Source organism: Saccopteryx leptura, chromosome 5 (genome assembly GCF_036850995.1).
Source record: "Saccopteryx leptura isolate mSacLep1 chromosome 5, mSacLep1_pri_phased_curated, whole genome shotgun sequence".
NCBI classification, from domain to species: Eukaryota; Metazoa; Chordata; class Mammalia; order Chiroptera; family Emballonuridae; genus Saccopteryx; species Saccopteryx leptura.
In genome coordinates this window covers 102,668,497-102,686,305 of record NC_089507.1, presented here as the reverse complement: position 1 = coordinate 102,686,305, position 17,809 = coordinate 102,668,497, and the positions used below count along the sequence as shown (strand labels likewise).

The window sequence follows — 17,809 nt, the reverse complement described above, 5'->3', positions numbered from 1 at the left end:
AACTCCAGTTAAATATATTCCTATCAAATAAATCCAGTCTTCACTTAGCCTTTTCCCCTAGGAACCTCATGCCTTTCATATTCTCTGAAATCACTGATCTGTGGCTGGATGGAGACCGTCCAGGCACTGATAACATAATATTACCTGAAAGGTCCAAAGATTCAAGGTCAATTCCACTTCCTTCAGAAGGAAGGAACATTTTATCATAGAGCAGAGTCTAGCATTTTTATGGAACTATCTGTTCTGTTCTACTGTCAGATTTCTAGCATTGAGTTTTATGAGCATTCCCCGCCACTCCCACAACCTCTAAGTAGTTTCCCAGCTATATTAATATACAGCAGAGCATCACAGATGCCGATTTAAGATTTTAAGATTTTGGTAATAAGAAGCTAAAACCATGGTACATCAACCTAAACACACACACACACACACACACACACACACACACTCACGCGCACACACACACATTGGTGATGGGAGGAATTTGAGGTAGAAGAGGGAGAATTAGATCCAATTTAATAGTATTCAAAAAGAAATTGAGAAGAGGAACCTGTAAAAGAAACCGTCACTGATGGCACCAATGCCATTACCTAAGAAAGGTATGAACAAGCAGCCATCCTGAGTCCTACTGGCTCAGGAGCCCTGGGAGGAGGACCCAGCACTCTGTGTTTTAACAAGCCCTGCAGCTGGCTCTGATGCACGCTCACATTTGAGAACACTAGCATCGAAAGCCCAAGATGAAGATGAAGATAATTAGGAGCAGAGTTCCCATAGCAGAACAAGGGCTCCTACATGGGAATGCTGAATGCACACAGTGAACCAAAGCCACAGTCAAACACCAAATGCAGGAAGAGTGGAAACACCACTATTGGATCCTGGAAATGAAAAAAAAAAAAAGGAACCCTAAAAGCTGTGAATACTAGACAAGAAAAGAGGAAAAATTAGCACTATAAAAACCGCAGTTAGGGAAATGAAAAGAAAATGTTCCTGACCAAACATGTATAATCTTGGCCTAAGTTTTTAGTGGCTCTTAGAGTTTCCTTCAAGAGGAATCCTAAAAAAAAAAGGGGGTTCCAAATGCCACTCATCAAGTAGTTTTTATTTGGATACTAACTTTATTTTTTCACTTATTTATTCTGTTATAACCTTAAACTTATAGTAAAGTTGCAAGAGTAGTACAAAGACCTTCTGACTGTCTTTTTACCCAGTTTCACCAACTGTTTACATTTTGCCCATTTACCTCATCATTTCCCCTCTCCACTTATATACATTTTCCTCTAAAGCATTTTAAAAGTAATTTGGAGACATTATGTCCTTTTATGCCTAAGTACTTCAGTCTGTATTTCCTAAGAGCAACATTCAACATTCTCTTACATACCTTCCTAAAAAACAACATAATTAAAGAACAATTACTAAAATCAGGAAATTTAACCTTGACACAATACTATTATCTAATACTCAATCCATATTCAAATTTTGTCATTGGTCTCAATGTCTTTAACCACGTTACATTAGTTGTAGTGTCTCTTTAACCTCGTTTAGTCTGGAACATTCCCTATGCCTTTTTTTATCTTTCTTGATCTTAAATACAAGCTAACTATTTTTAGAATGTCCCTCAGTTTAGGTTCCTCAGGTGTTTTCTAATTCAGGTTATGGATTTGGGGGAATACCACAGATGTGATGCTGTCTTTCTCAGTGAATTGGATCAGGAGGCATATGATACTGATTTGTCCCAATATTGGTAATGTTAATTTTGATCTATTATAAGAAGGGCTTTCTCTTCTTCCCTACTCATTTATATATTAGTACAAACTTCTATAATTTTATTTTTCCTATAATCTTTTACCATCTTCTTTTTCACCCCCTTCTTTTCCAAGTGAGAGGAGGGGAAATAGACGACTCTTGCATGCATTTCTACCAGGACCCACCCAGCAACCCCTGTCTGTGGCCGATCTTCTGCCCATCTGGGGCCATGCTTGCAACCAAGATATTTTTTAGTGCTAGAGGTGGAGGCTCCACAAAGCCATCCTCAGTGCCCAGGACCAATGTGCTTGAACCAATCAAGCCATTGCTGCAGGAGGGGAAGGGTGGGCAGGGAAGGAGAAGCAGATGGTTGTTTCTTCTGTGTGCACTGAGTGGGAATCAAACCTGGGCCATCCACACTGGACTGACTCTTTACCACTGAGCCACCTGGCCAAGGCTACCATCTTGTTTTAATACTCAAATTCCCCCAGGTATGGCCAGCAAGAGGTGGTTCAACGTGGTCACTATACCCCTTTGACACGGTTCCATCATTCTTTGAGCATTTTCTTTCTTTCTGATATGAGATAGTCTATGTTCATGTGTGCTTCTCATGTCCTAACCCTGGAATCAGCCTTTTCTCCCAAGAACCATGGTCTCTTTTTGTAGAGACCAAGATCTGGGTAACAAGTATGTTTGCTGCTAGTATGTTATTGCTTCTAGGCACTGTCAGAGGACAGAGTTAGCACACACATATACACACACTTGCACAGGTACATACTTGCATGTACACACTCACAGGCACACATGGACTCTTGTACACACATGTGTAACACATGTTAATTACATACTGATACCTCCAACCTCAATTCTATTCCAACATCATAGGACACATTCTACTCATCCCCTTTGCCTTTCCGTAGTTGTAACTTCTTTCTCATCCAAAACCCAGACTGAGTTTCTTTCACTCACTGATGATGACTGGTTCCTATAGATTTTTCAAGTTGAAAAGGACAGATGACAGTGACTTTAGACCTTTACCTGCAGGTTTGACAGCACAGATGGACTTGGGAGAAATTCTACACAAGCTGTAAACAATCACTAATTTACTCAGTATCTGGCCCAGCTTGCTTTGTTCATAGAAATTAGTAGGAAGTATTTTCCTTTTAGGAAATTAGTAAGTTAAAATGATGTATATCCTATTATCTCATTGAAGAGGAAATGAAAATGTTTGAGCCCACTATAGAAGCCACATAAGTGAAAAGAGAACATGGAGACTGTCAGTATGGAATGATAAAGGATGGCACAGATTATCACTGGGGAACAATTTTTTTTTTCATTTTCTTTTTTTTTTTTAATTCATTTTAGAAAGGAGAGGGGAAGAGAGAGAGAGGGGAAGAGAGAGAGAGGAGAGAGAGAAGGGGGGAGGAGCTGAAAGCATCAACTCCCATATGTGCCTTGACCAGGCAAGCCCAGGGTTTCGAACCGGCGACCTCAGCATTTCCAGGTCGATGCTTTATCCACTGCGCCACCACAGGTCAGGCCTTTTTTCATTTTCTGTTGCATAAAGTTTTAGAACTTTTTCTATATATGTCTGCATCACTGATTCCAAATCTGAAATCCATTTTTTGGTGCATGCTCTAGTTTTTATGCAATTTTAATTTCTTTTTGTTACAGTTAATGGTATGCATTGGTTTTTAAATTGGAGTTAAAGGGCAACGACTCTTGGATTGAACATAACCACAAGGCAATTAATGTTTTATAAACATCACTTTTACATAATTGTAGTTGTTTTTAAATGTAAAAAATTATTATCTGATAACACCCTCTTATTTTGTTTTAAGATTGAATCATGGCTTCTTCGAGTAGGTGTAATTGTAAGAATAGTCCTGACACCTTCTGTTATATATGTGGCTGTTACACACTTCAACATCAAAGGCGCAATATTTCATCATTTGTGACACATGCATATATTGACTATTTTCAAGTTCCCCTTGGCGATTGAGACAAGAATTGGGCTCCTCATATAGTGTGTTATAATTGTGAGGACACGCTTCATGACTGGACAAAAGGAAAATGCAAAGGAATGCTTTTTTGTATTCCCAGGGTTGGGTGTGAACCTAAGGACCACAGCAGTGACTGTTATTTCTGTCTGATCCACACAAAGGGCATCAGCAAGAAAAAAAGGTATATGATCGCATATCCTAATTTCCTTCAGCAATACGACCTATCCCACACTCTGAGACACACCTAGTTGCAGTTTTCAATGGTTTTATTTCTTCTAAGGACAAAGAAAGTGAACATGGTGATCAACTGTATTTTGATAAGATGCATGAGGAAATAGTTGTAGAATCTGAAGGGTCTTCTTCTGATGCCAAGCAGTCATTAACCCCTCAGCAGTTTAGCCAACCAGAATTGAATGACTTCGTAAGAGATTTGGGCCTATCAAAGAAAGCAGCTGAGTTATTAACCTCCAGGCTTCAAGAAAAGAATGTACTTCACCTGTCAGCTAAAGTATCCCATTTCAGGAAGCCTGAACAAATTTTTGTGGACTTTTTTTCCGAAGACAAACACTTTGTTTACTGTCACGATATCAGTAGTCTTCTCAGCCAGCTAGGTGTTACCACTTACAGTCCAACAGAATGGCGACTATTTCTTGACAGCTCTAAACGAAGTCTAAAATGTGTTCTCCTACACAATGGTAATGTTTATGCAGCAGTTCCAATTGGTTATTCCACTCATCTACAAGAAGATTATAATGACATAAAAATTGTCCTCGACTTACTGAAGTAAGAGGAGCATAACTGGATCATTTGTGTGGATCTTAAAATGGTAAATTTCTGGCCCTGGCCAGTTGGCTCAGTGGTAGAGCGTCGGCCTGGTGTGCAGAAGTCCCGGGTTTGATTCCCGGCCAGGGCACACAGGAGAAGCGCCCATCTGCTTCTCCACCCCTCCCCCTCTCCTTCCTCTCTCTCTCTTCCCCTCCCGCAGCCAAGGCTCCATTGGAGCAAAGATGGCCCGGGCTCTGGGGATGGCTCCTTGGCCTCTGCCCCAGGCGCTAGAGTGGCTCTGGTCGCCACAGGGCGACGCCCGGGAGGGGCAGAGCATCGCCCCCTGGTGGGCAGAGCTTCGCCCCTGGTGGGCGTGCCAGGTGGATCCTGGTCGGGCACATGCGGGAGTCTGTCTGACTGTCTCTCCCTGTTTCCAGCTTCAGAAAAATACAAAAAAAAAAAAAAAGTAAATTTCCTGCTAGGACAACAGAGAGGTTTCATGAAGTATCCTTGCTTTCTGTATTTGTGGGACAACCAAGCTCGGGAGAAACACTGGACACAGAAGGAGTGGCCGAAACGTGAAGCTCTGGAAGTAGGGATGCAAAATATTGTGAATGAACCTGTAGTTAATCGAGACAGGATCATTTTTCCCCCACTTCACATCAAACTTGGCTTAATGAAGCAGTTTGTTCAGGCTTTGAGTAGAGAAAGTGAATGCTTTTAACATATTATTTCTGCTTTTTCTGCCTGTCTTTTTAGAAGATAAAAGCGGGTGTATTTGATGGACCTTAAATTTGAACCCTCATACATGATGAAGAATTTGCCAGGAAGATGAATAAGGTGGAGAAAGCAGCATGGCAGTCTTTTGTGGCAGTTACAAAGAACTTCCCTGGCAACAAAAAAGCAGAAAACTATGAACTTCTGGTTCAAAGGATCCTGTTGGCTTTCCGGGACATTGGATGTAACATGAGCGTTAAGATTCACTTCCTGAACAGTCACCTTGATAAGTTTCTCGAAAATATTAGAGCTGTTAGTGATGGCAGACTACTGCTGGAGCATCAAACGAGATTGCCCTCAACAAGTACACAAAAGCAAGAGCTACAAATGCAAATTTTTGCCTTAATAGAATTTAAATAAATTTTACGCAAATTTTATGATTAAAATAAGTGTTTTAATATGTTCTATTTTGAAATTGTAGACAAATTCTGATGCAATCATATCTTTTAGTGTATTAGTGTATTTACTGCATTATATAAATTATTATATTTTCACAAAAATTATGCCCAAGAAGACATTCTACTTCATTATGTTAAACTAAATGTTGAAAATTTTACAATAAGATAAAAACCTAAAATCTTGAATTGCAAAAAACCTGTAGCTTACAGAGAAAAACTAATGTCAGATTTGAGATCAGCACACTTGAATTAGGTAAGAACAGTGTTTTTGTGGATGCAATAGAAATTTTGTTCCCCAGTGTTATATATATAATAAAATATAATATTAGACTTTAAAAGAAGGTCAGTGGTTAAAATAAGAACAAAACCAACAATCCATTTTCTCTCTCCAGACTAGGAAGACCAAGTGAAGCCTGCAGTGACTGACCCACCAGGCTATCACAGTGCAGGTGGGCTCAGGCCTAGCGTATGCTGAACCCGTGCTGACAGAGCTTAAAGGGGAGGGCTTCCTGAAGTAGAAAGGGAGGGTCTGACAGCTGACCTCCCTGTGGGCTACTTGTCTGAAGGCTGCTGGGCACACTTTACTGTAGGTTGTCCTAATGACATTCTGAATTCTAAGTTGGCCCCCTCTGATTTTGATATCTGGAGGCCCACCTGACCAAGGGGACATGGTATTAGGGGTCCAGGAGATAGTGATTCTGGAAGTCAGGTCAGTATCCTGGTGATTCTGACAGCCATTCTCTGGCATCCAAACCTAGCCATCAGCTGGAGAGTGTAGAAAGTCAGGGACTGCTCTCTGGGAGAAAGATGGGCAAGACCTGGGCAGAGGGTCAGGGCCCTCCTCCAGCAAGCTAAGGTTTCTAGGCAGAAGCAGGCCATTCACAGGAAGCAGGTGAGAAGGAAGGAGAAAGCTGCCATTTAGTCAAAGCTAACCCAGATCCTGCCCAACCAAAAGGAAGCAGATTCTATTGGGATAAGTCAAACAAGATTGGCTTATTTGAAGGCTACAGAGAGAAATCAGCATCACCTGAACACCCAGGCAGAGATCAGAGACATTTTCCAAGATGGATAGAGATTAGATTAGTGTGCCAGAATCCTCACCGTGATGTTCAGAGCTGCAGTAGATGGTCAAATTTTCCAGAATCTGTCCCCCTTCAGGCCTAGCACACAGTCTAATCTGGATAAGTGGCCAAGCTCACCTCATCCATTTGGCCGTTAGTCTGCTCACAGTACTCTCAGGTTGCTAAGTCATCAGACTCAGACTCGAATATTGCCTTACCCTGACATTCCTAAACTCAGACATGAGAACAAATACTACGTGTCAGCTAACCAGCCATTAGACCAGCCCTAGGCTTATTCTGAAGATCTACTGAGCATCTGTCTACAGAGAGGTGCCACAAAAATGAAATGAATGGATATGACTGGACAAGCCCCAGGACACCGAGTTTAGCCATTAAGTTTCAAGCCAAGAAAGTTGTGGGGTCTAAATCTTGCTCAAATATTTCAACGTATAATTAAAAGGAAGAAGGAAATTTTTAACAGTTTTATAGTTTTAAAAAAACTCTCATCACTCTAGCTCTGGCTCTTATTTTCTTTTGGTAACGTTTTCTGATAAAGCCTGTCTTTCCCTTCACGCGTACTTTGTCACATCCAGTCTTCTGGGAGCAACCTGTGTCTTGTCCCCCAAAAGCATGTCCAGACTCCTCCCAAAAGGCCTTAGAAGCTGTCTCGACTCTTTTTACCTCAGGCTGCCTTAACTTGCCCAGAGAAAGGCAAAAATCCCCAAATCTAAGATATGTTGCACTTCTCATACTCTTGTAGCCAGAGATATATTACAGTATGCACTAAAACTAAATGCCCACCCTTGGCATGATTTGTCCTTCTCTTGACCTAGCCTCAACCAAGGTTCTGACTTCCTGCAGTAGGTCACTTTAAAATTCCCTCCTTCTTTGCCTGACCAGGCAGTGGCACAGTGGCTAGAGCATAAGACTGAAACATGGAGGACCCAGGTTCAAGTCCCTGAGGTCACCAGCTTGAGCCCAAGGTCACTGGCTCGAGCAAGGGGTCACTCAGTCTGCTGTAGCCCTCTCAGTCAAGACACATATGAGAAAGCAATTAATGAACAACTAAGGAGCTGCGACAAAGAATTGAAGCTTCTCATCTCTCTCTCCTCCTTCTGTCTGTCCCTATCTGTCTCTCTCTCTGACTCTGTCTCTGTCACACACACACACAAAAAATCCCTTTCCTTTTTATTATTAAGTATTTCATATATTTAACACAGTATATAACATATATGCATGACTAGTATTCTGCCAGTTCTCATCAGTGTGGCAGTTCACCTGTGACCAATGGTCACCTTGCCCGGTCCTGGTTAATGCCAATAGCTGTTTTGATTGGTTAGTGGCTAAATGGCACTGGTGGCTAAATATTTCTATTTTTGCATCAGCACATATGTAACACATAAGAAAGAATAATAAATACTTATGTACATACTAGCTTAATAGACAGAATATTACAAAAACTTTCAGAAGCATTTTTAATGTTGACACTGTTCAAAATTTAGACAGTATCTGCAGCGTTGATGGTATAGTGGTGAGCATAGCTGCCTTCCAAAATTTAGACAGTATGAAAAGGCATCCAGTAAAAAGTCTCTTCCATCACCTCTTTCTGCCTCATCTTCAGGGCTAATAGTTTCTTGTGTATCCTTTCAAAGGTTTTATGCATAGATTGAAATTGGTGTATAGGTATTGTTTCTTCTTTTTTCACTGATGATAGCTTCTAATAATACAGTGTTCTGATCCTTTTCTTCTAAACCTAACAGTGTATCTTGGAGGGCTTTCCACTTTAATGCATAAAGAGCTTTCTTTGTCTATTTTAAAGAGCTGAGCAAGGCCCTGGCCGGTTGGCTTAGTGGTAGAGCGTCGGCCTGGCATGCAGAAGTCCTGGGTTTGATTCCCGGCCAGGGCACACAGGAGAAGCACCCATCTGCTTCTCCACCCCTCCCCCTCTCCTTCCTCTCTGTCTCTCTCTTTCCCTCCGCAGCCAAGGCTCCATTGGAGCAAAGTTTGCCCGGGCGCTGAGGATAGCTCTGTGGCCTCTGCCTCAGGCGCTAGAATGGCTCTGGTTGCAGCAGAGCAACCCCCAGATGGGCAGAGCATCACCCCCTGGAGGGCATGCCAGGTGGATCCAGGTCGGGTGCATGCGGGAGTCTGTTTGACTGCCTTCCCGTTTCCAGCTTCAGAAAAATACAAAAAAAAAAAAAAAAAAGAGCTGAGCAGTGCTCCATTGTGCAGCTGTACTCCAGTGTCCTTAGTCTCCTACTGAGGATGTACAAGGTAATTTACAGGTACTGGCTATTATAATCAGTAACTTTGTACATACTCAATTCATAAATATCCAGGTATATCTGCAAGGTAAATTATTAGAAGTGGAATTGTGGGGTCAAAAAGCATGTGTATTTAGATTGCCTTCATTGGGTACTGTATGAGCTATATGAAAGTAACATGATATAGTAATCAACTTTTGGCTTTTTTCCAATTCGGGAGCTAGAAGCACTATCTATCTTATGCAATTTTATTTTATACTTTCTTCATTGTGAATGAGGTTGAATATTTTATATATTGAAGAGCCACTTGTATTTCCTTCTCTGTTAACTGCCTGTTTATATATTTTCCCTGTTTTCCTATGGGATTAGGACTCCTTTTGCTGATTTTCAGGAGCTCTTAAAATAAAAGAAATTAGCCCTATATGATATGAGATGTGATTTTTTCCATTTTGTCATTTGCCTCTTGACATTCATTGAGTTTTGCCATGTGGAAAGTTTTTATTTTTATGTGGGCTATCTTACATTTGTCAGCCTCAATTACCCTGAGGACTGCACCAGTTTGTGCTGAATCACAGGGCAATTGATCTTGGTAACAAGGGCAACGGGTTCTTTAAAGGCTACCATAAACAGGCATTGGCAAACTTCCTGTAAAGAGCAAGAGACTAGCCCTGGCCGGTTGGCTCAGCAGTAGAGCGTCGGCCTGGCATGCGGGGGACCCGGGTTCGATTCTCAGCCAGGGCACATAGGAGAAGTGCCCATTTGCTTCTCCACCCCCCCCCCTCCTTCCTCTCTGTCTCTCTCTTCCCCTCCCGCAGCCAAGGCTCCATTGGAGCAAGGATGGCCCAGGCGCTGGGGATGGCTCCTTGGCCTCTGCCCCAGGCGCTAGAGTGGCTCTGGTCGCAGCAGAGCGACCCCCCGGAGGGGCAGAGCATTGCCCCCTGGTGGGCAGAGCGTCGCCCCTGGTGGGCGTGCTGGGTGGATCCCGGTCGGGCGCATGCGGGAGTCTGTCTGACTGTCTCTCCCCATTTCCAGCTTCAGAAAAATACAAAAAAAAAAAAAAAGAGCAAGAGACTATATAATTTAGCTTTTGTGGGCCATCTGGTCACTGTTGCAGCAACTCATCTTTGAGGTTGTAGTGTGAAAGCATCTGTTTGACTGGCAGTGGTGCAATGGATAGAGTGTTGACTTGGGATGCAGAGGACCCAGGTTTGAAACTCCGAGACTACCAGCTTGAGTGCAGGCTCACCAGCTTGAGCACGGGCTTGAGCGAGGGATCATAGACATTATCCCATGGTTGCTGGCTTGAGCCCAAAGGTCGCTGGCTTGAGCAAAAGTTCACTGGCTTGGCTGGAGCCCCATGGTCAATGCACATATGAGAAAGCCATCAATGAACAACTAAGGTGCCACAAATGAAGAACTGATGCTTCTCATCTCTCTTCCCTCCTGTCTGTCCCTACGTGTCCCTCTCTGTCTCTCCCACTAAAAAAATAAAATAAAATAAAAAATAAAAAGGAAGGAAGGGAAAGAAAGAGAGAGAACGAGGGAGAGAAAGAAGGGAAGGAAGGAAGGAAGGAAGGAAGGAAGGAAGGAAGGAAGGAAGGAAGGGAGGGAGGGAGGGAGGGAGGGAGGGAGGGAGGGAGGGAGGGAGGAAGGAAGGAAGGAAGGAAGGAAGGAAGGAAGGAAGGAAGGAAGGAAGGAAGGAAGGAAGGAACTGTAGGCAATACATAAATGAGTTTAACTATTTTCCGATAAAAACATAAAAAGGAAAGAAATCTTACCCTTTGCAACAGCAAGGATGGACCTGGAAGCATTATGCTAAGTGAAGTAAGCCAGGCAGAGAAAGACAAGTACCATATGATTGCACTCATATGTGGAATCTAATGAACAAAATGAGCTAGCAAGCAAAACAGAGACAGAGTCAGAGAGCAAGCTGTTAGCTGTTGGTGGGTTGTGGCGGGGAGTTGCTAAGTAAGGAGAGGTAGAGTAATTGAGCAAAAAAGAAAGAAAGAAGAAAAAACTCATGGACGTGGACTATAGTATGGTGACTGTTGAGGGGAAGTGGGTGGAGGGAGAGGGAGGAGGGTAAAGGAGGATAAGTGGTCATGGACGGAGACCTGACTTGGGTTGGTGAACACACAGTACAGTGTACAGATGATGTGTTGTGGAATTGTGCGCCTCAAACCTGTGTAATTTTGTTAACCATTTTCACCCAATAAATTCAATAAAAAGAGAAAAAATAAAAACTTTCTGGTAAAAGGAGCCTGCAGGACCATATTTCGCTGACTGTCTGGCATAGACACAGCTGGGGACCTTCCTCCTCCAGTCGGAATCTGACTGCCACTTTATTTGGTCTCCCCTCTGTCTACTTTCCTTGGCAGAAAGATAACTTCACTCAGTTCTCTTGGCTGAATCCCAACCTCCTTGCCTGCTGATGTCCCAGCTGCTCAGCAGCGACTTGATTCAGGCTTCCAGACCTGGAACCAAAAAACCAGCTCCCAGGCGCTGTAGGCAGCCCAGAGTCTTTTATGCCTTATGCTACTTGAAAACCTCGGTTGCTGGCCTTTGCCAGCCCCTCAGCCAGTGAACCACTCAGCATCTGTACACACTTCAGGAATGGTGAGGACAGAACTTTCTCAACACGTCCCTACAAGCTCCAGGGCAATGGGAAATGCTGCAAAGAATTTCCTTCTGTGGGATTTTCCTTCCAATGCAGCCCACTCTAAGTCACCAGGCAAGACTGCCTCAGAAACTAGTTCTTACTCACCTCCTCTACATACAAGAAAACCTAAAATGTACTGAATTAATGGGAAAGAGAGTATTAAAATCATACAGTTATGGTGTCAGATGGGTACTAGACTCATCAGTTCATCACTTCCTAAGTTATATAAATGCCTAATCACTATGTTGTGCCCGTGAAACTAATATATTGTATGTCAACTGGAATTGAAAAATAAACTTAAAAATCATACAGTTGTTTCAAATGGCTAAAAATAACCTTACTTTTTTATTTTTTCTGCAATAGACCCTTTCTGGCATTGAACAGGACCTCATCTTAAACAAGGATAGGCCAATAATATTGGTTTGGAGCAAACATGATAGAACAGTTATGTTGGGTGATCCTCACCCTTGAACTACTAAGAACCTTTATAGATCCCCAGGCAGGGCCAGTCTGGAAGATCCTTGAAGACTTAGGGATTTTTTTTTTTTAAGTTAATCTAAGAGGAGCAAAAAGTCAAGAAATTAGTGAAGTCATATATTTCTTTTGTGTGTGTGTGACAGAAACAGAAAGAGTGACAGATAGAGACAGACAAGAAGAGACAGAGATGAGAAGCATCAATTCTTTGTTGCGGCACCTTAGTTGTTCATTGATTGCTTTCTCATATGTGCCTTGACTGGGGCGTTACAGCAGACTGAGTGACACCTTGCTCAAACCAGCAACCCTGTGCTCAAGCTGGTGAGCCTTGCTCAAACCTGATGAGCCCGTGCTCAAGCTGGCAACTTCGGGGTTTTGAATCTGGGTGCTCCACATCTCGATCTGATGCTCTATCCACTGCGCCACCAGCTGGTCAGGCATGAAGTCATATATTTCTAAAGATGATGCTGGTTTCCTGGAGGCTACTGCTGTTTGTTAAGACAAGAGATCTTGGAGGCTTAGTGTGGATGAGGCAGAAGAGAGAGAGAGAGATGGAGACCTTTGAGAGAGATTGAGGGTGGGGACAAATGGGAAGTGGGATGAGGGGAAGTAGGTTTTCACTGATAACTCCTCTGTCTCTAGTTATGCTGGATGGCTGGCACCTAAGGCTAGACTTCTTTCTGGAAGACTTCTGAAGAGCTGAAATTTGTTCATCTCTCCCCTCTTATCTGTACTTTCTTTTTGCAGGCACCACATGCTCTACTCCCACATCTATTGAAAATGCAAACATCCAGGTCAAGAGTTACAGTGAGAACTCCAGGGAGCGGTATAGTTGTAACTTTGGTTTCAAGCGTAAAGCTGGTACTTCTAGCTTGACTAAGTGCCTGCGTAATGAGGACACAAACATTACCCAGTGGACAATTCCCACTCTCAAGTGCATCAGTAAGTAGACGTCCTGTACTGTCCTTCCCCCCACCTTTGCCAAAAACACACAGACAGCAGTGTTGCAATGTGGGTCACCAAATGAGCCCATCTGAGGGGCCAAGAGATTTGTGTGGAGGTCTGAGGCTAAATAAACCAATAGGCCTCTAAACAACACCTCCTGGAGGTGGAAATAATGGGCTTTGAGGGAGTCACACAATTCTGGGTTCAAATCTTGGCTCTGCCACCTAACTAAATCTGTGAGACCTTGGGTGAAGACCCTGACATCTCAGAACTCCAGGTTTCTCATCTAGAAAATGGACCTGATGTCAACATTGTGGCTTGTAGGAGGATTGAGTGAAAACTGGTAAATATGAACTATTGTTACCATCAGTGCTTTAAGATTATGGAATGCTTTAAGAATTTGGCCACAGAAAAGGTGCTCCAGCATGCTTGCTTCCCAGAGGGCTTTTCCAATTTCTCCCTAGGAGACAGCCTGAAGGGAAATGATTGCCATTCTTTTCCATTGGTATTCACCCCAGGAGACTGGGGAGACACAGGGGGCTCAGATTCCCTTAACTTGGTCACCCAGATCTGGTATCCAGTCAGTGTTCCAGAGTAAGAGTGAGGGAAAGTCACCAAAGCCAATTTTTTAAAATTTACTTATTAATTTGGAGAGAGAAAGGGAAGGAGAAGAAGACAGTAAATCATCAATCTGTTGTTCCACTTATTTATGCATCCATTGGTTGACTCTTGTATTTGCCATGATAGAGGATCAAACCTGCAACCCTGGTGTATCAGGATGATGCTCTAACCAACTGAGCTACCTGAAAAGGAGAATCAATTTTTTTAAAACTATTAACAACTGGATAACCATGTCAGAAGGAGCCAAATAAAATTGTGGTGGAAGCCCATTGTACCATTTCCAGAAATACTAATCTCACTCTAGAAAAATAAGGATTAACCCACACAGCTTCCAAGAGAATTCTGACTTAACTTGTATTGCTTACTTGGTGCATGTCCAGCAGCGAGCTAGATACTTGCTCATATAATGTTTGTGAAAATTCCCAACTTCTCTGTGGGGGAAGTGGATGAGAAGAGGTTGTTCTATAACAAACGCACTCTGGTGTAGGACTCCGTGGAGAGCCGGACTTCCTCATTGAATCTGGTGTTTAGATCACCTGGTGCCCCCTCTTTGTGACTGTCATGCAGACATCAGAGGCAGGGCAAGAAGGAAAGAAGCCTTCCACTTGATGCAGAGGACTGACAGCCTTTTCCCTGGACTGTCTTTTCAAGGATGCTCATATATATAGCCTTGGAAGGTGGGGACAGCATCTGCCTCTGGAGAAAAGGCAGACATGGCCATGCCATTAGTAAAAGACTCAGGTTCCCTCAGCTCAGGCTCCTCTGCTGTGATGCAGCCACTGGATGTATCCGTGCGGGTCACCCGTGAGCGTCCTGGACACGAGGGACTTGCTGCAGCTGCCGATGCTCCTGCCGCCTGTTGGGTTTGCAGTCTGTGTTTACATTTGCATGAGGCTGCAGGTTGGGAAATAGTGTAGTTTATTTCTTGTGCTTCTGATCTATCCTAGGAAGACAGATGTATCCGTTTTAAAGTTGTATATTTATTTTTTATTTGTATCCAGTCCTGAAGCCACCCCAGGTTAAGCCCACAAGATCATAAATGCCATGTGGTTGTCCTCCCTCTAGGAGACCCGTCCCTGCCTCACCCAAGGCCACCCTCCACAGTAGCACCAGCAGGGGTGACCCCAGAGCCAGAGAGTCTCTCCCCTTCTGGAAAAGGTAGGAATGTTAGAAACTTTTTAAGGACTTCCATTCCCTAATAACTCTCTAGTCCCCACAAACCCCTCAGATTCATGGACCGCTGCTGGAGTTCCACCACAAACTTATGTAGTGAAACAAATTTTTAAGTCAAGAAGAAAATTTTACTTTAGCTTAACTTTCTGTTTAAATAAAAGGTGCTCGATATCCAGGTTTTATATGTTCATAGTTTGAAATCCACTCTTAGTATGTCAGGTCAGAATGAACTGTAGACCTGCTGTCCTTGTCAAAACCGGGGGGGGGGGGGGGGGGCTGAGGTTCTGCTGCCTTGTAGGTTCGTCCACTGTGGTTTCAGGCACGCTGGCAGGAAACACAACACTCATGGATCAGAGCCTTGTGGTGGCCATCACTTTGTAAAGTATGTAAATGTTGAATCACTATGTTATACACATAAATCTAATAGAATACTGTATGTCAATTATAAATACATTTTTAAAAAAACAAAAAAATAGTTCATGACTTCTGATTCTAAAAGAAGCTCTGTAAGTGTAATAAAAAAAAAGAAATGACTTTCAGAAATGTGAGAGACCAATGCAGAATTGCCTCCCAACAATCCTAACCATCAGCAAATTAGCTATGATGACTCCAACACAGAAACATTGCACAAAGCTGCCAGTGTTCCCTATTCCCGTTGAGTCTTAGGGAACCATCTACCCTAATTTCTTCAGCACTGTACCAATGTTAAGAAAACTCGTAATCATGAGTGCTAAATATCACGGGGCAATGTGTTCCGTATCCTCTGATACCCTTACTTCACACTTAACTCTTGATTTTGTGTGTCCCGTTATCCACTTTGTGGCTTTTCCTGGCCCTTGTCTCCTCCCCTCCAAGCATAGCCATCCAGTTATGCTTGGCACACCTTCCCTGGAGTGCTGATTCCTAACCTAGACTGTCCGCTGAGGTCCCCTGAACTGTGGAGAGCAATCTGGGAATGAGAATTCTAGATGCCCCCAGGTGATTCTTAGGAAGCCGAGGCTGAGAACCACTGCTGAGGGGAGGATGGAGAGGCCGAAAAAAAGGTTTCCTCCTACTTAGTTGGTAACAAACAGAAGGAACAGGTTCTAGTTGTTTGGGCTAATTCTAAAGCTCATTTGATCTGAGTCACGTCTGGGTCACCCAACTGATGCAAATAATCAAGTGGCCTCTCCCAGTGTTACCTTTGTGAGCCAAATGCTTGATCAGATGAAACTGCAGAGTCGGAATCTCAGATGTGAGAGGGCCATCTTTGACACAGGGTGCTGTGGCCATGGGCACCCGCATGGGAATGCTCTGGGGGAAGTCCATCTGCAAAGTACCTGGAGAGTTGCATCCAGGGTGGTAAGAGGCAGTGACAAAGGATTAAAGGGCATGAGGACATCTCGCAGCATCTGTGGCTGGGGGCACATGAGAAACAGTCCAAGTAGCATAGCCAGACGGCCAAAGATGCCGAGGTTGGGGCAAAGCCAGGACATTCTTCTAATACAATCTACATCTCAGGCTTCCCTTTATTTAGAAGTTTTGTGAAAACACTTATAAACTAAAATCATCATCCCAGATGTCTTTGGCAAATACAGTTCCACTTATTTTTTGAGATGAGTCTCCTTTAGTAAACAAGCCTGGATCTACTCTAACCTTTGGGATCTTTAACTTCTGTGCACCATGACAAATTACTATAAATCCTCTAACATTCTCAAAAGTCTTGCAGCCACCGCAAATGGATGACTATGTTATGCACTTATGGGACTTTCATAAAAAGCTGTAGAGCAGTGTGCTGGGGGTTCGGGGAGGGGATTGGGGGGGTCATAAGACCAGGCATTAAGTTTACATTTTTATGAAGATGAGAAAGTAACTATTCTAAACATTTCTGTTCTTCACGTGTTACACTTTCCTACAGAGCCAGCTTTCACTCCCAAGTCAGACACCACAGTGACCACAAAGCCAGCTATTGTACCGGGCTCCAGGCTGATGCCATCAAAACCTCCTTCTGCAGGCACCACAGGGGTAGTCAGGAACCAGCCTACCCAAGCCCCAGCTCAGACAACAGCAAAGGCCTTGGAACACACTCCCTCCTTCTCGGTCGAGAAGCCAGGTTAGCACTGGCTTTGCATACTTTAGGAGAGGTCAGCTCTCGGCAGGCATGGTATTACACCATCCAATGTCAGAACAACTTAGCAATCCTCCGCCACCTGCTCTCTGCCATAGCTTCTTGCCCTGGTCTCCATTTTTTTGTGCTCTACCCTGGCTCAGTCGGGGTGAAAAAGAAAGTCCATCTCCCGTATGTGACAAGGCTCACCATATTAACCTGCTTTGCCAAGAATCTGAGTAATATCTGTCTTCTTCCACTATGAGGGGATGGAGGAAGCTTTCCACCACCTGGAATCACAATCTGTGGGACGGAGGAGCTCCCGATAACCTGTGTCTTCCATAAAGCATTTCTGATTCTTAAGCGTGACCCAGCATCTAAATGAATTACCTTGCTTGTTCTTTGCTAAAATGAGTTTAGTTTTGCCAGCTGTGAATCTCTCCAAGCTTTAAGATGGGAACCAAACTGTCCAGAATTTCTCCTACTTAATGAGAATAGTGCCTTTAAGACTATAGTCATAACTGAGCTGCAATCTCTTCTCTGCAGGTGCCTATTCAAACAATTCAACAGCTGTCACTGGTAAGTATTTTCCTTCGTCCTTGCAGAGCTGATGCTCAGGAGACCTCAGTCTCAGAAAGTCGAACAGTCCTGGTTTGTGCCTGCTGTCCCAGCATGATCATTAACAGCAGTCCCCTCTCACTCTCAAAGGTGTCTTTATTTGACATCACTATTTTCATTATTGGTACCTTCTCACTGTCACACTCCTGGTATGGAAACCAGAGAATAGACACATCATAAAAAGGGCCTATTCAGCAATTCTGTTCTACTAAGCAGGGCTAG

General features: G+C 43.4%; 1 protein-coding gene across 4 annotated transcripts in view; it reads left to right on the top strand.

Annotated features, from left to right (window-relative positions):
* The window catches only part of IL15RA (interleukin 15 receptor subunit alpha), a 52,135-nt gene that overhangs the window by 24,408 nt on the left and 9,918 nt on the right, over nt 1-17,809 (top strand). For 2 of the 4 annotated variants that reach the window (XM_066385676.1, XM_066385678.1), the window contains exons 2-5: nt 12,892-13,086; nt 14,776-14,868; nt 16,781-16,975; nt 17,516-17,548. In XM_066385676.1, coding sequence (XP_066241773.1) covers nt 12,892-13,086; nt 14,776-14,868; nt 16,781-16,975; nt 17,516-17,548 — 516 coding nt within the window. The remainder of the gene's footprint in view (nt 1-12,891; nt 13,087-14,775; nt 14,869-16,780; nt 16,976-17,515; nt 17,549-17,809) is intronic. The other 2 variants (XM_066385677.1, XM_066385679.1) reach the window with 2 other exon arrangements.